The sequence below is a fragment of the Arachis hypogaea genome, chromosome 2, assembly GCF_003086295.3.
Source record: "Arachis hypogaea cultivar Tifrunner chromosome 2, arahy.Tifrunner.gnm2.J5K5, whole genome shotgun sequence".
In the NCBI taxonomy this organism is placed as follows: Eukaryota; Viridiplantae; Streptophyta; class Magnoliopsida; order Fabales; family Fabaceae; genus Arachis; species Arachis hypogaea.
The window spans coordinates 89,456,078-89,481,577 of record NC_092037.1 but is presented as its reverse complement, the minus strand read 5'-3'; the positions used below and the strand labels follow the sequence as shown (position 1 = coordinate 89,481,577).

Sequence of the window (25,500 nt, the reverse complement as noted above, 5' to 3'; positions counted from 1 at the left end):
AATAACTCAATCAAATATAAAAGACATGCTCAAAAAATATTCAGAATAATTATAGCTACAAAATAATTTAAAATATTGCATCCCCAATTCATCATTTCTAACAAATTATTTGATATAACAATCAATGGGCCGGACTCGTTGTCATAGATACAGCACAGCAGCCATGACATGTCATGCATAACTAAGAAGTACACTATGTATATAAAACTTCACAATATAAATCTTACCACCAAGTAAGGGAACAATCTATCTGTACTTTCAGTAATATAGATACCACCTATGACTTTAACCACATTTCACTTTAATCACACGATTTCACTCTGGTGCTAAGCACTTAAAATAAGTAGTTAACTTAAATGTTAAGTGGTTAGATAAATAAATAAATAAATGGTTACTAAAGTCAAATGTCGTTAAATGGTATCAGTCCAATCTGGAGTTGAGAACGTATTTGAAGCCATAACCAACCATCTTAAGCTGAGAAAGCTTCATGACTTCATCGCATTCAGCTATACAATTATCATCCAAATTCAATAGACGCAAAGAATTAAATCCTTGAACAATGGAGGATGACATAGGCTGAAAAAAAAATAGAAAGCTTAAAAATTGTGTACTTCATACAAATGACAAAAAAAAAAGAGCAATATAAGATTAAACATTAAAGTAAAAACCAAATTACCCTTATTATTTCCATAAAAAAAATAAAATTAATACACTTCAACATCAATTATGTATCAACTATAAAATAATAAATTGCATAGGAGATCCAAGGGAGTAAGCTTGATAATAGAATCTACATTCAATACATCATCCACATTCTCAAATATAACTATAATTGCTATCGCAGTATTTCTGTTGAGATTGTCATAATTAACTGTTCACCAGATGGGAAACATGATTATTAGCTTGCCTTAATAATAATAATAATAATAATAATAATAATAATAATAATAATAATACTAATAATAATAATAATAAACTTACACCCCACTACATGTAAAACGACAAACCTTTGAGGAGATGAACAATAAAGGCAGACAAAATGCTAAAGAAAGAAGAATGTATCAACAATGCTATTCCCTCCTTTAATGGGCTTCCATTCTGAGACTATGATTTAGAGAAATCTTGCAGTGTGATCGAAATGGTTCAATTTCTAATGTTTATTCAACTGCTCTCCATAGTTCAGAAATGGGTACTCATGAGAGGATATCTAAGTGTACAGCCATTAAGATATTTAACAAGAATATACCAGTACTCTGCTTATATTGTTTCCGATAAGATGTAGCTCTTAATAGCTGTCAATGATTGTTACAGCCATTAAGATATTTAACAAGAATATACCAGTACTCTGCTTATATTGTTTCCGATAAGATGTAGCTCTTAATAGCTGTCAATGATTGTCTAAGCAATTCAACCTGCCCAGTTAAACAGGAAACATTTAGTGGCTCCTAACTAACATGATTGGAATTTAAGCAGCAGATATAAGTTGGGGAAAGATATAGAAAGGAACCTGCTCCCAATCTACACCAGTATTATTTAAAACTAGAATACAGATGCTTTCCAGTGGTGGAAGTTCCAATTTATATGGTGACATTAAGTTGTTAGATAAGCTGAGAACTTGTTCACAAATTTTGCCAACATCCTGCAAAAACATAAATAAAAAAGATACTGAATAATAATTGCTGTCAATCAATATATTTCGCTATACAAAATAAGCAAAAAGAAATTTATATATGATCACTTACATTGTACATACATAAATTTGTCTCCCCTAACCCTAATATACAACCACTTGTGGATTTAACAGACCTCAAAGAAGCTTTCATCAAAATCAATCACAATCACTTCCATTTTCACTTTCAATTTTGCTCTCAACTTCATTATTTTCTTCCAAGTTGAATGTGATTTTCATCTCTTGGCTAACTAACTCAGCTAGGTCCTTTCTATTGCAAACGTGGTAACCATCTATAATAGCCTTGAACAAAGACTTGCATGGCTTGATCTCTCAGCCTCTTAGTTGGGTAAATATCCATTTCACGCCTTCAACCATGCCAGCTTTTCCATAACAACCTACCATATTAATCTGAGTCACAATGTCCGGCTCCAAATGCTTATCCAGCATTTTCATGTATGTGTTCAAGGCCTTGTTGATTTCTCCAGCCAAACCGTATGCATAGATTGCCACATTATATGCATAGGAGTCAAGATCAACCTCGGATTCTATGAATGTCTGAACGGATTTAAGCGCCAAATTGTGCATACCAACTAAAGCATACAAAGCAGTGATCGCAGCTTGTCGCGCATAAGGCTTCCCCTCCATCAGAGATGACTCCAACTGCACAACTCTTCAATTGGAAACCCTCCCTTCTTTAATACAGTGAACAACACTTTAAAAGTTCCATCATTTGGCAAAAGCTTCTTAGATATCATATCATGTATTAGTTCACCACACTCATAAAGCTGTCCATGAGTGGCATAACATACCAGTACCTTATTATGAAACACAATCCCTCAGTAAACCTAAAAGCCTCATCTCCTCTGCGATCTCAATGGCCTCGTCGATCCTTCCCACATCTTTATAAAGAAACATCATTGTCACGTATGAAATCCCGTCTGCCCAGCCCTTTTCTCTCAAATTCTCGAAAGCCATCTTGGCTTCGGAAACCAATCCAAGATCTGCAAAGAGACTGATCATACTATTGCACGCAACTAAATCAAGACCACCTTCCAAGTTCTGCATCCGTTCATAAATGGCTTTTACTCCTTCCAAGTTCCCAACCTTACAATAAGACTTTAGCAAGGATGTCAACACAACTAAATTGGCAGATAATCCGCATTCTTCCATAATGTTGAAATACCTAAGTGCCTCCTCAAGACTACCGTATTCTGCAAATCCGTTTATTAAAGATCCATACACAACAGTGCCTCCTCAAGACTACCGTATTCTGCAAATCCGTTTATTAAAGATCCATACACAACCTCATTTGGTTTTACTCCGGCTCGTAGCATTTCCTGGTACACACTGACAGCATCAGAAAGCTGACTGAGACGAGCATAGCATGCAATAACAGCAGAAAAAGTCTGACAATGCGGCTTAAATGCCATCCCTTGCATTTCAACCATGAGATCTCTTGCCTGATCGACTAAATCAGCACCGGATAACATCTGAATGAGGGAATTATAAGTGCAACCATCAGGCCAAGTTCCATGATTCTTCATTCCCCTGAAGAGAGAAACAGCTTTGTTGTAAAGTTTTCCTTTGCCATTGATGAGCGGATAATTTATACGCTTTTTGGCATTGTTTTTATATAGTTTTTAGTAAGTTTAAGCTACTTTTAGGGATGTTTTTATTAGTTTTTATGTTAAATTCACATTTCTGGACTTTACTACGAGTTTGTGTGTTTTTCTGTGATTTCAGGTAAATTCTGACTGAAATTGAGGGATTTGAGCAAAACTCTGAAGAAGGCTGACAAAAGGACTGCTGATGCTGTTGGATTCTGACCTCCCTGCACTCGAAATGGATTTTCTGGAGCTACAGAACTCCAATTGGCGCGCTCTCAACGGCGTTGGAAAGTAGACATCCAGGGCTTTCCAGAAATATATAATAGTCCATACTTTATTCGAAGATTGACGACGTAACTTGGCGTTGAACGCCAAGTACACGCTGCTGTCTGGAGTCAAACGCCAGAAAAACGTCATGATCCGGAGTTGAACGCCCAAAACACGTCATAACTCAGAGTTCAACTCCAAGAGATGCCTCAGCTCGTGAATTAATCAAGTTCAGCCCAAGCATACACCAAGTGGGCCCCGGAAGTGGATTTATGCATCAATTACTTACTCATGTAAACCCTAGTAGCTAGTCTAGTATATATAGGACATTTATCTATTGTATTAGACATCTTTGGTCTCAGTTTTGTTTTATTCTTCATCTTAGGAGATCATTGATCACGTTAGAGAGGGCTGGCCATTCGGCCATGCCTGAACTCTTTGCTTATGTATTTTCAACGGTGGAGTTTCTGCACACCATAGATTAAGGGTGTGGAGCTCTGCTGTACCTCAAGTATCAATGCAATTCTATCTTCTTTTATTCAAATCTCTCTTATTCTTATTCCAAGATATTCATTCGTATCCAAGAACATGATGAATGTAATGAGTTCAATTACCCTCATTATTATTCTCACTTATGAATGTGCGTGATTGACAACCATGTCCGTTCTACATGCAACAGAGCTTGAATGCGTATCTCTTAGATTCCCCAACAGAATCTTCGTGGTATAAGTTAGATAGTTGGCGGCATTTATGAGGATCCGGAAAGTCTCACCTTGTCTGTGGTATTCCGAGTAGGATCCTGGGAATCCGGAAAGTCCAACCTTGTCTGTGGTGTTCCGAGTAGGATTCCGGTAATGAATGACCGTGACGTGCTTCAAACTTTAACCTGCTGGGCGTTGGTGACAGACGCAAAAGAGGGGATTCTATTCCAGTAGGAGCGGGAACCAACCGGTGATTAGCCGTACTGTGACAGAGTGCGTTTGCATAGTTTTCACTGCGAGGATGGGATGTAGCCATCAGCCATGGGTGATGCCTCCAGACTGGTTAGCTGTGCGAGTGACAGCCGCACAGGTTATTTCCCCGTGAGGAATGAAAGTAGCCACAGTTGATGGTGAACCCCTATACAAAGCTTGCCATGGAAAGGAGTAAGAAGGATTGAGTAGAAGCAGTAGGAGAGCAGGCGTCCTTGGGCTCTACAGCATCTCCATCCGCTTATCTGAAATTCCTACCAATGAACCTACATAAGTATCTTTATCCCTTTCATTATTTCTATTTTCGAAAACCCATAAAACTATTTTAATCTGCCTAACTGAGATTTGCAAGGTGACCATAGCTTGCTTCATACCAACAATCTCTGTGGATTCGACCCTTACTCACGTAAGGTTTATTACTTGGACGACCCAGTATACTTGCTGGTTAGTTGAACGAGATTGTGAAGGAAATAAACAATGCCCTCAGAGCATAAATCCAATTACAAAAAAAAAAAGGGAATCACAATTTCGTCCACCAAGTTTTTGGCGCCGTTGCCGGGGATTGTTCGAGTATGGACAACTGACGGTTCATCTTGTTGCTCAGATTAGGTAATTTTCTTTTCAAAAATCTTTTTCAAAATTTTTCTTTTATTTTTCGTTTTTCCAAACTATATTTTCGAAAAAAATTAATAAAAATACAAAAAAATTAGAAAATCATAAAAATCAAAAATATTTTGTGTTTCTTGTTTGAGTATTGTGTTAATTTTTAAGTTTGGTGTCAATTGCATGCTTTTAAAAATTTTTCTTGCAATTTTCGAAAATCTCATGCATTCATAGTGTTCTTCATGATCTTCAAGTTGTTCTTGACAAGTCTTCTTGTTTGATCTTGATGATTTCTTGTTTTGTGTCTTTTGTTGTTTTTCATGTGCATTTTTGCATTCATATTTTCCATGCATTAAAGATTTCTAAGTTTGGTGTGTTGCATGTTTTCTTTGCATCAAAAATTTTTCAAAATTATGTTCTTGATGTTCATCATGATCTTCAAAGTGTTCTTGGTGTTCATCTTGACATTCATAGCATTCTTGCATGCATCTTGTGTCTTGATCCAAAATTTTCATGTTTTGGGTCATTTTTGTGTTTTTCATTCAAAATTTGATTTCAAAAATATCTTTTCCTTATTTCCCTCCAAAATTTCGAAATTTTGGGATTGACTTGGTCAAAAATTTTTAAAATTAGTTATTTCTTACAAGTCAAGTCAAAATTTCAATTTTAAAAAAAAAAATCTTATCTTTTCAAAATCTTTTTCAAAAATCATATCTTTTTCATTTCTTTTATAATTTTCGAAAAGTTCAAAATTATTTTTCAAAATATTTTCAAAAATCTTTTTCTTATCTTTATATCAAATTTTCGAAAATTAACTAACAAGTAATGTGATTGGTTCAAAAATTTGAAGTTTGTTACTTTCTTGTTAAGAAAGGTTCAATCTTTAAGTTCTAAAATCTTATCTTGTAGTTTCTTGTTAGTTAAGTCAATTTTAAAATTAAATCTTTTTCAAAATATCTTTTTCAAATATATCTTTTTATCTTTTATCTTATCTTTTTCAAAAATTTTATCTTTTTCAAAATTTGATTTCAAAATATCTTATCTAACTTCTTATCTTCTTATCTTTTTCAAATTTTGATTTCAAATCTTTTTCAATCAACTAACTAACTTTTTGTTTGTTTCTTATCCTTTTCAAAACCACCTAACTACTTTTCCCTCTTCTATTTTCGAAAATATCTCCCCCTTTTTCAAAAATTCTTTTTAATTAATTAATTGTTTCATGTTTTAATTTTAATTACATGTTATTTTTAATTTTCGAAAATCACTAACCCTTTTTCAAAAATTATTTTCGAATTCTCCTCTCTCTCTTTTCTTCTTCTATTTAATTAATTAATTACTAACACTTCTCTTCACCTCTCTTCATCTAAAAAAAACCGAACCCATCCTTCTTCTTTCTTATACACTTTCTTCTTCTACTAACATAAGGGAATCTCTATACTGTGACATAGAGGATTCCTTTTTCTTTTCTTGTTTTCTTCTCTTTCTTATGAGCAGGAACAAGGATAAAGGCACTCTTGTTGAAGCTGATCCAGAACCTGAAAGGACTCTGAAGAGAAAATTAAGAGAAGCTAAATTACAATAATCCAGAAATAACCTTTCAGAAATTTTCGAACAGGAGAAGGACATGGCAGACGCAAATAATAATGATAATAATGCAAGGAGAATGCTTGGTGACTTCACAAAGCCAACATCCAAGTTTGATGGAAGAAGCATCTCCATTCCTGCCATTGGAGCCAATAACTTTGAGCTTAAGCCTCAACTAGTTGCTTTAATGCAACAAAACTGCAAGTTTTATGGACTTTCATCTGAAGATCCTTATCAGTTCTTAACTGAGTTCTTGCAAGTCTGTGATACTGTAAAGACGAATGGAGTTAATCCTGAAGTCTACAGACTCATGCTTTTCCCTTTTGCTGTAAGAGACAGAGCTAGAATATGGTTGGATTCACAACCTAAGGATAGCCTGGACTCCTGGGACAAGCTGGTCACTGCCTTCTTGGATAAATTCTTTCCTCCTCAAAAGCTGAGCAAGCTGAGAGTGGATGTTCAAACCTTCAAACAAAAAGATGGTGAATCCCTCTATGAAGCTTGGGAAAGATACAAGCAGCTGACCAAGAGATGTCCATCTGACATGTTTTCAGAATGGACCCTATTAGATATATTCTATTATGGTCTCTCTGAATTTTCGAAAATGTCATTGGATCATTCTGCAGGTGGATCTATCCACCTGAAGAAAACGCCTGAAGAGGCTCAAGAACTCATTGACATGGTTGCAAACAACCAGTTCATGTACACCTCTGAGAGGAATTCCGTGAATAATGGGGTCCCTCAGAAGAAAGGAGTTCTTGAAATTGATGCTCTGAATGCCATACTGGCTCAGAACAAAATGTTGACTCAACAGGTCAACATTATCTCTCAAAATCTGAATGGATTGCAACATGCATCCAACAGTACTAGAGAGGCAGCTTCTGAAGAAGCTTATAATCCTGAGAACCCTGCCATGGCAGAGGTTAATTACTTAGGTGAACCTTATGGAAACACCTATAACTCATCATGGAGAAATCATCCAAATTTCTCATGGAAGGATCAACAAAAACCTCAACAAGGTTTTAACAATGGTGGACGCAAATGGTTGAATAATAGTAAGCCATATACATCATCTTCTCAGCAACAGACAGAGAATGCTGAACAAAATAATTCTAATCTAGCCAATATAGTCTCTGATCTGTCAAAGGCCACTTTCAGTTTCATGAATGAAACAAGATCCTCCATTAGGAATTTGGAGGCACAAGTAGGCCAGCTGAGTAAGAAAGTTATTGAAACTCCTCCCAGTACTCTCCCAAGCAATACAGAAGAAAATCCAAAAGGAGAGTGCAAAGCCATTGACTTAGTCAACATGGCCGAATGCACAAAGGAGGAGGAGGACGAAAATCCCAGTGAGGAAGACCTCCTGGGACGTCCTCCAAGCAAGAAGGAGTTTCCTAATAAGGATCCTGAGGAATCTGAGGCTCACACAGAGACCATAGAGATTCCACTAAATCTCCTTCTGCCATTCATGAGCTCTGACTATTATTCACCCTCTGAAGAGGATGAAGATGTGACTGGAGAGCAAGTTGCTCAATACTTAGGAGCTATCATGAAGCTGAATGCCAAGCTGTTTGGTAATGAGACTTGGGAAAGTGAACCTCCCTTGCTCATTAGTGAATTAGATACTTGGATTCAGGAAACTCTACCTCAAAAGAGACAAGATCCTGGCAAGTTCTTAATACCTTGCACCATTGGCACCATGAGCTTTGAGAAAGCTCTATGTGATCTTGGATCAGGAATAAACCTTATGCCACTCTCTGTAATGGAGAAGCTAGGGATCATTGAGGTACAACCTGCCTTGTTCTCATTACAATTGGCAGACAAGTCCATGAGAGAAGCTCATGGGATAGTAGAGGACGTGCTAGTAAAGGTTGAAGGCCTTTACATCCCTACTGACTTTATCATCCTAGACACTAGGAAGGAAGATGATGAATGCATCATCCTAGGAAGACCTTTCCTAGCCACAGCAGGAGCTGTGATAGATGTCAATAGAGGAGAGTTAGTCCTTCAATTGAATGGAGAATATCTTGTATTCCAAGTACATGGCAATCCCTCTATGACAAAAGAGAGTAAGCATGAAGAGCTTCTCTCAGTTCAAGGCCAAGAAGAACCCACACAGTCAGACTCTAAGTTTGGTGTTGTGAGGCCACAACCAAACTCTAAGTTTGGTGTTCAAACCCCATATCCAAACTCTAAGTTTGGTGTTGGGGCTAGACAACATTGACTTGATTGCTCTGTGGCTCCATGAGAGCCACTGTCAAGCTATTGACATTAAAGAAGCGCTTGTTGGGAGGCAACCCAATTTTATTTATCTAATTTTATTTTATTTTGTTTTGGTGTTATTTTGTGTTGAATTAGGTACATGATCATGAGGAGTCACGAAAAAATCAAAAAAATTAAAAACAGAGTCAAAAACAGAAGAAAAAAATTTTTCACCCTGGAGGACGCACGGGCCGGCGTTCAACGCCCAGAAGATGCATCTGGCCGGCGTTCAACGCCAGAACAGAGCATCTTTCTGGCGCTGAACGCCCAAAACAAGCTACATCCTGGCGTTTAACGCCAGGATGCGCACACAGAGGACAATCTGGCGCTGAACGCCAGAAACAAGCTTGAAACTGGCGTTCAACGCCAGAAACAAGCATCACATGGGCGTTTAACGCCCAGAACATGCACCAATGGGCGTTTGAATGCCAGAATGATGCATAAAGGCAATTTACACGCCTATAGGGTGAAGGAATGGTATTTCTTTTCACCCCAGGACCTGTGGACCCCACAGGATCCCCACCTCAGGACCTGTGGACCCCACAGGATCCCCACCTACCCAATTCTCACCTTCCCTCTTAATCCTACTTTTGTGATTTGAATATCCATGTCACAATTCCCAATACCCTTCACCAATCACCTCAATACCTCTTCCCAATTACCCCATGCACCATTCACATCAACCTCCTCTTCCCCATAAACCCCACCTACCCCCACTACATTCAAATTCAATTTCCCACCCTTTCCCACCCAAAATGGCCGAAACCTACCCTCCCCCCTCCCTATAAATACCTCTCCTTTCTTCCTCATTTTCACACAACACAAACCCTTTCTTCTCTAAATAGCCGAACCCCTCTTCTCCCTCTCTACTCAAATTCTCTTCTTCTTCTTCTACTCTTCTTTTCTTTTTTGCTCGGGACGAGCAAATTTTAAGTTTGGTGTGGTAAAAAGCCTAGCTTTTTATTTTTCATTCACCATCAATGGCACCCAAGACTGGAGTTTCCTCAAGAAAAGGAAAAGGGAAGGCAAAAGCTTCCACTTCCGAGTCATGGGAGAAGGAGAGATTCATCTCCAAGAGCCACCAAGACCACTTCTATGATGTTGTGGCAAAGAAAAGGGTGATCCCTGAGGTCCCCTTCAAGCTCAAAAAGAATGAGTATCCGGAAATTCGACATGAGATCCAAAGAAGAGGGTGGGAAGTCATAACCAACCCCATGCAACAAGTCGGATTACTGATGGTTCAAGAGTTCTATGCTAATGCATGGATCACAAGAAACCATGATCAAAGTATGAACCCGAACCCGAAGAACTACCTCACAATGGTTCGGGGGAAATACTTAGATTTCAGTCCGGAAAATGTGAGGTTGGCGTTTCATCTACCCATGATGCAAGGTGATGAACGCCCCTACACAAGGAGGGTCAACTTCAATCAAAGGTTGGACCAAGTCCTAATGGACATTTGTGTGGAAGGCGCCCAATGGAGAGTAGACTCCAAAGGCAAACCGGTCCAACTAAGAAGACTGGACCTCAAGCCTGTAGCTAGAGGATGGTTGGAGTTCATCCAAAGATCCATCATCCCTACAAGCAACCGATCTGAAGTTACTGTGGATCGGGCAATCATGATTCATAGCATCATGATTGGAGAGGAAGTAGAGGTTCATGAAGTCATAGCCAATGAACTCTACAAAATAGCTGACAAGCCTTCATACATGGCACGGCTAGCCTTCCCCCACCTCATATGCCATCTATGCTATTCAGCCGGAGTTATCATAGATGGAGATGTCTCCATTGAAGAAGACAAGCCCATCACCAAGAAAAGGATGGAGCAAACAAGGGAAGTTCCTCACGGCCCCCAAGGAGAACATGAGGAAGTTCATCAACGAATGCCTCATGGAATGCACTTTCCTCCCAACAACTATTGGGAGCAACTCAGTACCTCCTTAGAAGACTTGAGCCAAAACGTGGAACAACTAAGGGTGGAACACCATGAACACGCCCTCACTCTCCAAGAAATAAGAGAAGATCAAGAAGCTATGAGAGAGGAGCAACAAAGGCAAGGAAGGGACATAGAAGAGTTGAAGAACATCATTGGTCCTTCAAGAAGAAGACGCCACTAGAGGTGGATTCATTCCTTGTTCTTTATTTTCTTTCTGTTTTCGGTTTTTAAGTATTATGTTTGTCTATGTTTTTGTGTCTCTACTTCATGATCATTAGTGTGTAACCATGCCTTAAAGCTATGAATAAAATCCATTAGTCCTTCACCTCTCTTAAAAGAAAAATGTTTTAATTCAAAAGAACAAGAAGTACATAATTTTCGAAATTATTAGTGAATTTAATTTAATTATATTGATGTGGTGGCAATAATTTTTGTTTTCTGAATGAATGAATGAACAGTGCATATTTTTGATCTTGTTGTTTATGAGTGTTAAAATTGTTGGTTCTTGAAAGAATGATGAACAAAGAGAAATGTTATTGATGATCTGAAAAACATCATGAATTTGATTCTTGAAGCAAGAAAAAGCAGTGAAAAAAAAAAGTGGCGAAAATTTTAGCAAAGATCCAAGGCTTTGAGCATCAATGGATAGGAGGGCCCAAGGAAATAAAATCCAGGCCTAAGCGGCTAAATCAAGCTGTCCCTAACCATGTGCTTGTGTCATGAAGGTCCAAGTGAAAAGCTTGAGACTGAATGGTTAAAGTCGTGATCCAAAGCTAAAGAGTGTGCTTAAGAGCTCTGGACACCACTAACTGGGGACTTTAGCAAAGCTAAGTCACAATCTGAAAAGGTTCACCCAGTTATGTGTCTGTGGCATTTGTGTATCCGGTGGTAATACTGGAAGACAAAGTGCTTAGGGCCACAGCCAAGACTCATAAAGTAGCTGTGTTCAAGAATCAACATGCCTAACTAGGAAAGTCAATAACACTATCTGGAATTCTAAGTTCCTAGAGAAGCCAATCACTCTAAACTTCAGAGGAAAAAGTGAGATGCCAAAACTGTTCAGAAGCAAAAAGCTACAAGTCCCGCTCATCTAATTAAATTAATATTCATTGATATTTTGGACTTTATAGTATATTCTCTTCTTTTTATCCTATTTGATTTTCAGTTGCTTGGGGACAAGCAACAATTTAAGTTTGGTGTTGTGATGAGCGGATAATTTATACGCTTTTTGGCATTGTTTTTATATAATTTTTAGTAAGTTTAAGCTACTTTTAGGGATGTTTTCATTAGTTTTTATGTTAAATTCACATTTCTGGACTTTACTACGAGTTTGTGTGTTTTTCTGTGATTTCAGGTAAATTCTGACTGAAATTGAGGGATTTGAGCAAAACTCTGAAGAAGGCTGACAAAAGGACTGCTGATGCTGTTGGATTCTGACCTCCCTGCACTCGAAATGGATTTTCTGGAGCTACAGAACTCCAATTGGCGCGCTCTCAACGGCGTTGGAAAGTAGACATCCAGGGCTTTCCAGAAATATATAATAGTCCATACTTTATTCGAAGATTGACGACGTAACTTGGCGTTGAACGCCAAGTACACGCTGCTGTCTGGAGTCAAACGCCAGAAAAACGTCATGATCCGGAGTTGAACGCCCAAAACACGTCATAACTCAGAGTTCAACTCCAAGAGATGCCTCAGCTCGTGAATTAATCAAGCTCAGCCCAAGCATACACCAAGTGGGCCCCGGAAGTGGATTTATGCATCAATTACTTACTCATGTAAACCCTAGTAGCTAGTCTAGTATATATAGGACATTTATCTATTGTATTAGACATCTTTGGTCTCAGTTTTGTTTTATTCTTCATCTTAGGAGATCATTGATCACGTTAGAGAGGGCTGGCCATTCGGCCATGCCTGAACTCTTTGCTTATGTATTTTCAACGGTGGAGTTTCTGCACACCATAGATTAAGGGTGTGGAGCTCTGCTGTACCTCAAGTATCAATGCAATTCTATCTTCTTTTATTCAAATCTCTCTTATTCTTATTCCAAGATATTCATTCGTACCCAAGAACATGATGAATGTAATGAGTTCAATTACCCTCATTATTATTCTCACTTATGAATGTGCGTGATTGACAACCATGTCCGTTCTACATGCAACAGAGCTTGAATGCGTATCTCTTAGATTCCCCAACAGAATCTTCGTGGTATAAGTTAGATAGTTGGCGGCATTTATGAGGATCCGGAAAGTCTCACCTTGTCTGTGGTATTCCGAGTAGGATCCTGGGAATCCGGAAAGTCCAACCTTGTCTGTGGTGTTCCGAGTAGGATTCCGGTAATGAATGACCGTGACGTGCTTCAAACTTTAACCTGCTGGGCGTTGGTGACAGACGCAAAAGAGGGATTCTATTCCAGTAGGAGCGGGAACCAACCGGTGATTAGCCGTACTGTGACAGAGTGCGTTTGCATAGTTTTCACTGCGAGGATGGGATGTAGCCATCAGCCATGGGTGATGCCTCCAGACTGGTTAGCTGTGCGAGTGACAGCCGCACAGGTTATTTCCCCGTGAGGAATGAAAGTAGCCACAGTTGATGGTGAACCCCTATACAAAGCTTGCCATGGAAAGGAGTAAGAAGGATTGAGTAGAAGCAGTAGGAGAGCAGGCGTCCTTGGGCTCTACAGCATCTCCATCCGCTTATCTGAAATTCCTACCAATGAACCTACATAAGTATCTTTATCCCTTTCATTATTTCTATTTTCGAAAACCCATAAAACTATTTTAATCTGCCTAACTGAGATTTGCAAGGTGACCATAGCTTGCTTCATACCAACAATCTCTGTGGATTCGACCCTTACTCACGTAAGGTTTATTACTTGGACGACCCAGTACACTTGCTGGTTAGTTGAACGAGATTGTGAAGGAAATAAACAATGCCCTCAGAGCATAAATCCAATTACAAAAAAAAAAAGGGAATCACAATTTCGTCCACCAGCCATACGCTTTGATCAAGACATTGTATTCTATGGCATCCCTTCTCTGTCCTGGCACACCTCTTTCCCAATAGAACACATTCTCGGCTTCAAGCCAATGTCCCTTTTCAGCAAAAGCATCCATAATTGCAGCACATATACTTGATGATGGAACACCATTCATTAGAAATTTCTGAAGCATATCATTTGCTTTGTCAAGGGCTCCTTCGTTAACATACATCTCGATGATACTAGGAAGAGAGTGCTCATCAACAGAAACAGAAGATTTCTCCATTTCATCAATCAGAATTTCCACAGCTTGAACCATATTCTTTGAACATAGCGCACCAAGAAGAGCTCTGTGAGTTACATCATCCGGAAAGAGTCCAACGTCTCTAATCCTTCTATAACAACAAAGAGCAGCATCAGTATTCCCCGAATTAGCATACAAGGACAGTAGGATATTGTAAGTTTTCGTATCAGGGATATACCCTTTTCTTCCGTTTTATTAAGCAGAGATTCAGCTTCCAACAAATTACCATGACTTCCACAGATAAAGATCATAGTATTAAAAGTGATTGTATCCATTGCCACTCCGGATTTTAACATATCAGCAAAGACTTCGGCAGCATCCTTTAGCCGTCTAGCCTTGCCATACAAATCTATCAAGGTATTGAAAGTTGAAGTCAACTGGGGTTTCTGGGGACCAATCTCCTTGTTTGATAAATTCAAAATGTTTCTCCCACCCGTCTTAAACAGCTCAGTCGAAAGGAAATGCTTGAAACTGATAGGAATCAATCTAGAACCATTCGTAGCAGTAACTGAGAGAGAATCCAAATCAAGATCATCTAACACAACCCTACCATCACACCAATCCTTGTAAAACCTATCTGCCCTATCAAACTCTCCCGCATCCTTCAACACCTTAACAATCGTACTCATTGTAACCTCATCAAGAAAAAAAAACCCCTCAACCTCATATGCTTAATCCACAGAAGTGCTTCCCTAACAAGACCTGCTTTCCCATACACATCAACAAGCATGCTATAAGTGTTACTAGTAGGCGAAACCCCGTTTTTTGCCATTTCGATCCAGAGAAGCCTCAATTGGTTGCATCTCTGAGCCTTACCAAGAACTCTAAACACAACATTATAGTGAATCACATTGGGAACATACCCTTTCTGTGACTTAAACCACTCAAAAACCTTAACAACACGCTCCCACCTACCCTGTTCCCTAAGTATAACAGTTATCTCTTTAGGACTAGGATTCTCAGAGAAAGAATCAAGGGTCGCTTCAACATCAACAGAATACTCTAAAGATTTCAAAATTGAAGGTAAATTACCGCCATACGCCTTCTTCTTCTTGCTCTTCCGATCCTTTAGCGATGAAGATAGAGTCTTTGAATGACAATGAATGCGAGGAAAGTGCGATTTTGTAATATGGGTTGGCAAATGGCCCCAATAGTGAGGAAGATGAAGAAGGAAGAGGACTTACAAAAAATATGCTGAACATGACATGTTATGCTTTCTTTCAAGTAATAAAGAACCCAAAAAGATGGCCGTCTTGGTGAGGGTTTAAAGTGCCAAAACGGCGACACAAGCAAGATTTTTCAGTGGAAGTTCGCCTGCGGGGAATTTTTAATAAAATCACAGTTGAGCAAATTACAGAAATTACAACTAAAGTTGCAAGAATTACCAGTCTAATCAAACTCGAACTATAATTAAATCAGTTTAATTAGATATATAATAAAATTATTAAAAGTTTAATGTATAATTTTAGATATTCAAACTCAATAATTTCACAACATCCATAATTTATTAGTAGCCTTTATAATATACTAATACTCATTATATATAAAACTGAATCTCGTCCTTTTTTTTCCCAACTATTTATTTGTTAGCAATTTGGCATTGATAGGATTACTTGGGTCAACCTTATCTAAATCTTTTAGTAAATTTTATTATTGTTGACTTCTTGTTATTATTTACCTAATAATTTTTGTTAAATAAAATAATACAATTTTATTTTAAGTAAAACCACATATATCGATCTTACTAGAAGTAATCCTATTCAAACATGAGAAATTTTATAGAAATCATAACATGGATTACTATAGTGAGAATTCAGTTCCAGATTATTAAAAGTAGTAATATTAATATTTGGTGTAATTTTATAAAAATTATAATATAAGTTTGATTGAGAAGTTTTAAAAATAATTTTTTTAAGTTTTTAATTTATAAAAAGTAGTAGTATTAATATTTAGTACAATTTTTAAAATCAAATTGTAACTTTTTTAGAAACTATTTAAGAGCTTATATAAAAATTAAAAAATAACTTTTTATAGTAAATTTTTTTATTTTTTTTAAATAAGAACTTTTAGAATTAAAAATTTAAATACAAATTAATTTATTTATAAGTTACTTTTAATATAAGTATTTTTTGTTTAAACTATTTTTTCAAAAAGAGTTTAATTAAGATATTTACAAAAATTGGGTCTAAACCAACCATCAGCATAAAAGAAAATTATAATACTTGGGATATCTTTATCTTTATTTTTATCTTTATAGTAATATAAATAGAAAGTTCATATACTGACGTGCCACTCATACATTGAGTCTGTGAGTTTATTTGCTTAGGTGTGGTCAGCAGTCACTAGAAATTTTTAGATTTATATTTATAAATTATTAATTATAAATTATTATTTGTTTAGGTCGTTATTTTTTAAATTTTAAATTATTTTATTTAGGTTGCTATTTTTTAAATCTTAGATTGTTATACTTAAGTTGTTATTTTTTAAATTTTAAATTATTTTACTTAGGTTGTTATTTTTTAAATTTTAACACTATTTTTTAAAAATTTGTTGATTCTTTTTAACACTATTTTTTGAATTTTTTGTAGATTTTTTTAAAAAATTGCAGCTACATACGTAAATTTAAATATATTTACATTCATTTAAAATTTTAAAAATTGTTAATATATTTATTTACTTTATCTGCAAATTTAATTTAAATTTAAATTAAAGTCAATCAAATTTAAAAAATTTTAGCTATGAATCAACTATAAAAGTATAAGTTATGAGATATGTGTAGCATTATAATTTAAAGTACATCAAACCCTTTCTTTACATACATCGAAAATCTAAAAATTCTCTACTTATTTCAATGGCTGGTATTCACAAAATCACAGAAATTAAACCTACAATCGACAATTTGTGCGTACATATATAAGTGATACGATTATGAACACTACCAAGTTACAAAAATTCTTCATTGCCATATGGTGGACGAAATTGTGATTCCCTTTTTTCTTGTAATTGGATTTATGCTCTGAGGGCATTGTTTATTTCCTTCACAATCTCGTTCAACTAACCAGCAAGTGTACTGGGTCGTCCAAGTAATAACCTTACGTGAGTAAGGGTCGAATCCACAGAGATTGTTGGTATGAAGCAAGCTATGGTCACCTTGCAAATCTCAGTTAGGCAGATTAAAATAGTTTTATGGGTTTTCAAAATAGAAATAATGAAAGGGATAAAGATACTTATGCAGATTCATTGGTAGGAATTTCAGATAAGCATGTGGAGATGCTGTAGAGCTCTTGGACGCCTGCTCTCCTACTGCTTCTATTCAATCCTTCTTACTCCTTTCCATGGCAAGCTTTATATAGGGGTTCACCATCAACTGTGGCTACTTTCATTCCTCACGGGGAAATAACCTGTGCGGCTGTCACTCGCACAGCTAACCAGTCTGGAGGCATCACCCATGGCTGATGGCTACATCCCATCCTCGCAGTGAAAACTATGCTAACGCACTCTGTCACAGTACGGCTAATCACCGGTTGGTTCCCGCTCCTACTGGAATAGAATCCCTCTTTTGCGTCTGTCACCAACGCCCAGCAGGTTAAAGTTTGAAGCACGTCACGGTCATTCATTACCAGAATCCTACTCGGAACACCACAGACAAGGTTGGACTTTCCGGATTCCCAGGATCCTACTCGGAATACCACAGACAAGGTGAGACTTTCCGGACCCTCATAAATGCCGCCAACTATCTAACTTATACCACGAAGATTCTGTTGGGGAATCTAAGAGATACGCATTCAAGCTCTGTTGCATGTAGAACGGACATGGTTGTCAATCACGCGCATTCATAAGTGAGAATGATGATGAGGGTAATTTGACTCATCACATTCATCATGTTCTTGGGTACGAATGAATATCTTGGAATAAGAATAAGAGAGATTTGAATAAAAGAAGATAGAATTGCATTGATACTTGAGGTACAGCAGAGCTCCACACCCTTAATCTATGGTGTGCAGAAACTCCACCGTTGAAAATACATAAGCAAAGAGTTCAGGCATGGCCGAATGGCCAGCCCTCTCTAACGTGATCAATGATCTCCTAAGATGAAGAATAAAACAAAACTGAGACCAAAGATGAGATCAAAGATGTCTAATACAATAGATAAATGTCCTATATATACTAGACTAGCTACTAGGGTTTACATGAGTAAGTAATTGATGCATAAATCCACTTCCGGGGCCCACTTGGTGCATGCTTGGGCTGAGCTTGATAATTCACGAGCTGAGGCATCTCTTGGAGTTAAACTCTGAGTTATGACGTGTTTTGGGCGTTTAACTCCGGATCATGACGTTTTTCTGGCGTTTAACTCCAGACAGCAGCGTGTACTTGGCGTTTAACGCCAAGTTACGTCGTCATTCTTCGAATAAAGTATGGACTATTATATATTGCTGGAAAGCCCTGGATGTCTACTTTCCAACGCCATTGAGAGCGCGCCAATTGGAGTTCTTTAGCTCCAGAAAATCCATTTCGAGTGCAGGGAGGTCAGGATCCAACAGCATCAGCAGTCCTTTTGTCAGCCTTCTTCAGAGTTTTGCTCAAATCCCTCAATTTCAGTCAGAATTTACCTGAAATCACAGAAAAACACACAAACTCATAGTAAAGTCCAGAAATGTGAATTTAGCATAAAAACTAATGAAAACATCCCTAAAAGTAGCTTAAACTTACTAAAAACTATATGAAAACAATGCCAAAAAGCGTATAAATTATCCGCTCATCACAACACCAAACTTAAATTGTTGCTTGTCCCCAAGCAACTGAAAATCAAAGAGGATAAAAAGAAGAGAATATACTATAAAGTCCAAAATATCAATGAATATTAATTTAATTAGATGAGCGGGACTTGTAGCTTTTTGCTTCTGAACAGTTTTGGCATCTCACTTTTTCCTCTGAAGTTTAGAGTGATTGGCTTCTCTAGGAACTTAGAATTCCAGATAGTGTTATTGACTTTCCTAGTTAGGCATGTTGATTCTTGAACACAGCTACTTTATGAGTCTTGGCTGTGGCCCTAAGCACTTTGTCTTCCAGTATTACCACCGGATACACAAATGCCACAGACACATAACTGGGTGAACCTTTTTAGATTGTGACTTAGCTTTGCTAAAGTCCCCAGTTAGTGGTGTCCAGAGCTCTTAAGCACACTCTTTAGCTTTGGATCACGACTTTAACCATTCAGTCTCAAGCTTTTCACTTGGACCTTCATGACACAAGCACATGGTTAGGGACAGCTTGATTTAGCCGCTTAGGCCTGGATTTAACTTCCTTGGGCCCTCCTATCCATTGATGCTCAAAGCCTTGGATCTTTGCTAAAATTTTTGCCACTTTTTTTTTTCACTGCTTTTTCTTGCTTCAAGAATCAAATTCATGATGTTTTTCAGATCATCAATAACATTTCTCTTTGTTCATCATTCTTTCAAGAACCAACAAATTTAACACTCATAAACAACAAGATCAAAAATATGCACTGTTCATTCATTCATTCAGAAAACAAAAGTTATTGCCACCACATCAATATAATTAAATTAAATTCACTAATAATTTCGAAAACTATGTACTTCTTGTTCTTTTGAATTAAAACATTTTTCTTTTAAGAAAGGTGAAGGACTAATGGATTTTATTCATAGCTTTAAGGCATGGTTACACACTAATGATCATGAAGTAGAGACACAAAAACATAGATAAACATAACACTTAAAAACCGAAAACAGAAAGAAAGTAAAGAACAAGGAATGAATCCACCTCTAGTGGCGTCTTCTTCTTGAAGGACCAATGATGTTCTTCAACTCTTCTATGTCCCTTCCTTGCCTTTGTTGCTCCTCTCTCATAGCTTCTTGATCTTCTCTTATTTCTTGGAGAGTGAGGGCGTGTTCATGGTGTTCCACCCTTAGTTGTTCCACGTTTTGGCTCAAGTCTTCTAAGGAGGTACTGAGTTGCTCCCAATAGTTGTTGGGAGGAAAGTGCATTCCATGAGGCATTTGTTGATGAACTTCCTCATGTTCTCCTTGGGGGCCGTGAGGAACTTCCCTTGTTTGCTCCATCCTTTTCTTGGTGATGGGCTTGTCTTCTTCAATGGAGACATCTCCATCTATGATAACTCCGGCTGAATAACATAGATGGCATATGAGGTGGGGGAAGGCTAGCCGTGCCATGTATGAAGGCTTGTCAGCTATTTTGTAGAGTTCATTGGCTATGACTTCATGAACCTCTACTTCCTCTCCAATCATGATGCTATGAATCATGATTGCCCGATCCACAGTAACTTCAGATCGGTTGCTTGTAGGGATGATGGATCTTTGGATGAACTCCAGCCATCCTCTAGCTACAGGCTTGAGGTCCAGTCTTCTTAGTTGGACTGGTTTGCCTTTGGAGTTTACTCTCCATTGGGCGCCTTCCACACAAATGTCCATTAGGACTTGGTCCAACCTTTGATTGAAGTTGACCCTCCTTGTGTAGGGGCGTTCATCACCTTGCATCATGGGTAGATGAAACGCCAACCTTACATTTTCCGGACTAAAATCTAAGTATTTCCCCCGAACCATTGTGATATAGTTCTTTGGATTCGGGTTTATACTTTGATCATGGTTCCTAGTGATCCATGCATTAGCATAGAACTCTTGAACCATCAATATTCCGACTTGTTGCATGGGGTTGGTTATGACTTCCCACCCTCTTCTTTGGATCTCATGTCGGATTTCCGGATACTCATTCTTTTTGAGCTTGAAGGGGACCTCAGGGATCACCCTCTTCTTTGCCACAACATCATAGAAGTGGTCTTGGTGGCTCTTGGAGATGAATCTCTCCTTTTCCCATGATTCGGAAGTGGAAGCTTTTGCCTTCCCTTTTCCTTTTCTTGAGGAAACTCCGGTCTTGGGTGCCATTGATGGTGAATGAAAAATAAAAAGCTAGGCTTTTTACCACACCAAACTTAAAATTTGCTCGTCCTCGAGCAAAAAGAAAAGAAGAGTAGAAGAAGAAGAAGAAGAGAATTTGGAGGAGAGGGAGAGAAGTGGGTTCGGCTATATGAGAGAAGAATGGGTAGTGATGTGTGAAAATGAAGAAGAAAGGAGAGGTATTTATAGGGAGGGGGGTTAGGTTTCGGCCAATTTGGGTGGGAATGGGTGGTAAATTGAATTTGAATGTAGTGGGGGTAGGTGGGGTTTATGGGGAAGAGGAGGTTGATGTGAATGGTGAAGGGTATTGGGAAGGGTGACATTGAAAATGAGATTTGGATTAGGAGAGTGTGAATAGGATTAAAAGAAAAGGTAGGTGGGGATCCTGTGGGGTCCACAGATCCTGAGGTGGGAATCCTGTGGGGTCCACAGGTCCTGAGGTGAAAAGAAATACCATTCCTTCACCATATAGGCGTGTAGATTGCCTTCATGCACCATTCTGGCGTTCAAACGCCCATTGGTGCATGTTCTGGGCGTTAAACGCCCATGTGATGCTTGATTCTGGCGTTGAACGCCAGTTTCAAGCTTGTTTCTGGCGTTCAGCGCCAGATTGTCCTCTGCGTGCGCATCCTGGCGTTAAACGCCAGGATATAGCTTGTTTTGGGCGTTCAGCGCCAGGAAGATGCTCTGTTCTGGCGCTGAACGCTGGCCAGATGCATCTTCTGGGCGCTGAACGCCGGCCCGTGCGTCCTCCAGGGTGAAAAATTTTTTCTTCTGTTTTTGACTCTGTTTTTAATTTTTTTGATTTTTTCGTGACTCCTTATGATCATGTACCTAATTAAACATAACAAAGAAACAAAATAAAATAAAATTAGATAAATAAAATTGGGTTGCCTCCCAACAAGCGCTTCTTTAATGTCAATAGCTTGACAGTGGCTCTCATGGAGCCACAGAGCAATCAAGTCAATGTTGTCTAGTCCCAACACCAAACTTAGAGTTTGGATATGGGGTTTGAACACCAAACTTAGAGTTTGACTGTGTGGGCTCTTCTTGATCTTGAACTGAGAGAAGCTCTTCATGCTTATTCTCCTTTGTCACAGAGGGATTGCCATGTGCTTGAAACACAAGGTATTCTCCATTCAATTGAAGGACTAACTCTCCTCTGTTGACATCTATCACAGCTTCTGCTGTGGCTAGGAAAGGTCTTCCTAGGATGATGCATTCATCATCTTCCTTCCTAGTATCTAGGATTAGGAAATCAGCAGGGATGTAAAAGTCTTCAACTTTTATAAGCACGTCCTCTACTATCCCATGAGCTTGTCTCACTGACTTATCTGCCAATTGCAGTGAGAACAAAGCAGGTTGTACCTCAATGATCCCTAGCTTCTCCATTACAGAGAGTGGCATAAGGTTTATCCCTGACCCAAGATCACACAGAGCTTTTTCAAAGCTCATGGTGCCAATGGTGCAAGGTATCAAGAATTTGCCAGGATCTTGTCTCTTTTGAGGTAGAGTTTCCTGAATCCAAGTATCCAAATCACGAATGAGCAAGGGAGGTTCACTCTCCCAAGTCTCATTACCAAATAACTTGGCATTCAGCTTCATGATAGCTCCTAAGTATTGAGCAACTTGCTCTCCAGTCACATCTTCATCCTCTTCAGAGGATGAATAATAGTCAGAGCTCATGAATGGCAGAAGGAGATTTAGTGGAATCTCTATGGTCTCTGTATGAGCCTCAGATTCCTCAGGATCCTTATTAGGAAGCTCCTTCTTGCTTGGAGGACGTCCCAGGAGGTCTTCCTCACTGGGATTTTCGTCCTCCTCCTCTTTGTGCATTCGGCCATGTTGACTAAGTCAATGGCTTTGCACTCTCCTTTTGGATTCTCTTCTGTATTACTTGGGAGAATACTGGGAGGAGTTTCAATAACTTTCTTACTCAGCTGGCCTACTTGTGCCTCCAAATTTCTAATGGAGGATCTTGTTTCATTCATGAAACTGAAGGTTGCCTTTGACAGATCAGAGACTATATTAGCTAAATTAGAATTATTTTGTTCAGAGTTCTCTGTCTGTTGCTGAGAAGATGATGGATATGGCTTACTATTATTCAGCCTATTGCGTCCACCATTGTTAAAACCTTGTTGAGGTTTTTGTTGATCCTTCCAGGAGAAATTTGGATGATTTCTCCATGATGAGTTATAGGTGTTTCCATAAGGTTCACCTAAGTAATTAACCTCTGCCATGGCAGGGTTCTCAGGATCATAAGCTTCTTCAGAAGCTACTTCTCTAGTACTGTTGGATGCATGTTGCAATCCATTCAGATTTTGAGAGATAATGTTGACCTGTTGAGTCAACATTTTGTTCTGAGCCAGTATGGCATTCAGAGCATCAATTTCAAGAACTCCTTTCTTCTGAGGGACTCCATTATTCATGGAATTCCTCTCAGAGGTATACATGAACTGGTTGTTTGCAACCATGTCAATGAGTTCTTGAGCCTCTTCAGGCGTTTTCTTCAGGTGAATAGATCCACCTGCAGAATGGTCCAATGACATTTTCGAAAATTCAGAGAGACCATAATAGAAGATATCTAATAGGGTCCATTCTGAAAACATGTCAGATGGACACCTTTTGGTCAACTGCTTGTATCTTTCCCAAGCTTCATAGAGGGATTCACCATCTTTTTGTTTGAAGGTTTGAACATCCACTCTCAGCTTGCTCAGCTTTTGAGGAGGAAAGAATTTATCCAGAAAGGCAGTGACCAGCTTATCCCAGGAGTCCAGGCTATCCTTAGGTTGTGAGTCCAACCATATTCTAGCTCTGTCTCTTACAGCAAAAGGGAAAAGCATAAGTCTGTAGACTTCAGGATTAACTCCATTCGTCTTTACAGTATCACAGACTTGCAAGAATTCAGTTAAAAACTGATAAGGATCTTCAGATGGAAGTCCATAAAACTTGCAGTTTTGTTGCATTAGTGCAACTAGTTGAGGCTTAAGCTCAAAGTTATTGGCTCCAATGGCAGGAATGGAGATGCTTCTTCCATCAAACTTGGATGTTGGCTTTGTGAAGTCACCAAGCATTCTCCTTGCATTATTATTATTATTATTTTCGGCTGCCATCTCCTTCTCTTGTTCGAGAATTTCTGAAAGGTTATTTCTGGATTGTTGTAATTTAGCTTCTCTTAATTTTCTCTTCAGAGTCCTTTCAGGTTCTGGATCAACTTCAACAAGAGTGCCTTTATCCTTGTTCCTGCTCATAAGAAAGAGAAGAAAACAAGAAAAGAAAAAGGAATCCTCTATGTCACAGTATAGAGATCCTTTATGTTAGTAGAAAAAGAAAGGGGTAGAAGAAAGAAAAAGAATTCGGATTTTTAGATGAAGAGAGGTGAAGAGAAGTGTTAGTAATTAATTAATTAAAATAGAAGAAGAGATGAGAGGGAGAGAAAAATTCGAAAATAATTTTTGAAAAAGGGGTTAGTATTTTCGAAAATTAGAGATAAAATATAATTAAAATTAAAATTTAAAACAAAAAGAATTTTTGAAAAAGAGAGGGAGAATTTTCGAAAATTAGAGAGGGATAGGTAGTTAGTTGGTTTTGAAAAAGATAAGAAACAAACAAAAAGTTAGTTAGTTGATTGAAAAAGATTTGAAATCAAAATTTGAAAAAGATAAGAAGATAAGAAAAGATAAGATATTTTGAAATCAAATTTTGAAAAAGATAAAATTTTGAAAAAGATAAGATAAAAGATAAAAAGATATATTTGAAAAAGATATTTTGAAAAAGATTTAATTTTAAAATTGACTTAACTAACAAGAAACTACAAGATAAGATTCTAGAACTTAAAGATTGAACCTTTCTTAACAAGAAAGTAACAAACTTCAAATTTTTGAACCAATCACATTACTTGTTAGTTAATTTTCAAAAATTAGATATAAAAGATAAGAAAAAGATTTTGAAAATATTTTGAAAAAGATTTTTGAAATTTTCGAAAATTATAAAAAATGAAAAAGATATGATTTTTGAAAAAGATTTTGAAAAGATAAGATTTTTAAAATTGAAATTTTGACTTGACTTGTAAGAAACAACTAATTTTAAAAAATTTTTGACCAAGTCAACCCAAAATTTCGAAAATTTGGAGGAAAATAAGGAAAAGATATTTTTTTGATTTTTGAATATTTTAATTATGAGAAAGAAAAACAACAAAAATACTCAATGCATGAAATTTTTAGATCAAAACAATGAATGCATGCAAGAATGCTATGAATGTCAAGATGAACACCAAGAACACTTTGAAGATCATGATGAACATCAAGAACATTATTTTGAAAAATTTTTGATGCAAAGAAAACATGCAAGACACCAAACTTAGAAATCTTTAATGCATG

At 37.7% G+C, this 25,500-nt stretch overlaps 1 protein-coding gene, 2 long non-coding RNA genes and 1 other non-coding gene across 4 annotated transcripts; 1 reads left to right on the top strand and 3 right to left on the bottom strand.

Annotated features, from left to right (window-relative positions):
- Positions 1–49: 49 nt before the first annotated feature.
- Positions 50–2,310, bottom strand: LOC140179892 (uncharacterized). Its single transcript, XR_011873793.1, has 4 exons — positions 1,743–2,310; positions 1,508–1,639; positions 1,339–1,412; positions 50–576 (listed from the first exon to the last, which is right to left on the bottom strand). It is a non-coding gene; the product is annotated as an uncharacterized lncRNA (long non-coding RNA).
- A 181-nt stretch (positions 2,311–2,491) lies between these two features.
- LOC112750131 (pentatricopeptide repeat-containing protein At3g23020) lies at positions 2,492–3,216 on the bottom strand. Its single transcript, XM_072210306.1, has 2 exons — positions 2,937–3,216; positions 2,492–2,883 (listed from the first exon to the last, which is right to left on the bottom strand). The coding sequence occupies exons 1-2, from the start codon at positions 3,214–3,216 to the stop codon at positions 2,492–2,494; spliced, it is 672 nt and encodes a 223-aa protein (XP_072066407.1).
- A 9,683-nt stretch (positions 3,217–12,899) lies between these two features.
- LOC112750139 (uncharacterized) lies at positions 12,900–15,510 on the bottom strand. Its single transcript, XR_011873794.1, has 2 exons — positions 14,365–15,510; positions 12,900–14,277 (listed from the first exon to the last, which is right to left on the bottom strand). It is a non-coding gene; the product is annotated as an uncharacterized lncRNA (long non-coding RNA).
- An 8,218-nt stretch (positions 15,511–23,728) lies between these two features.
- Positions 23,729–23,832, top strand: LOC112764622 (small nucleolar RNA R71). Its single transcript, XR_003183262.1, has one exon. It is a non-coding gene; the product is annotated as a small nucleolar RNA R71 (small nucleolar RNA).
- The last annotated feature ends 1,668 nt before the right edge of the window (positions 23,833–25,500 follow it).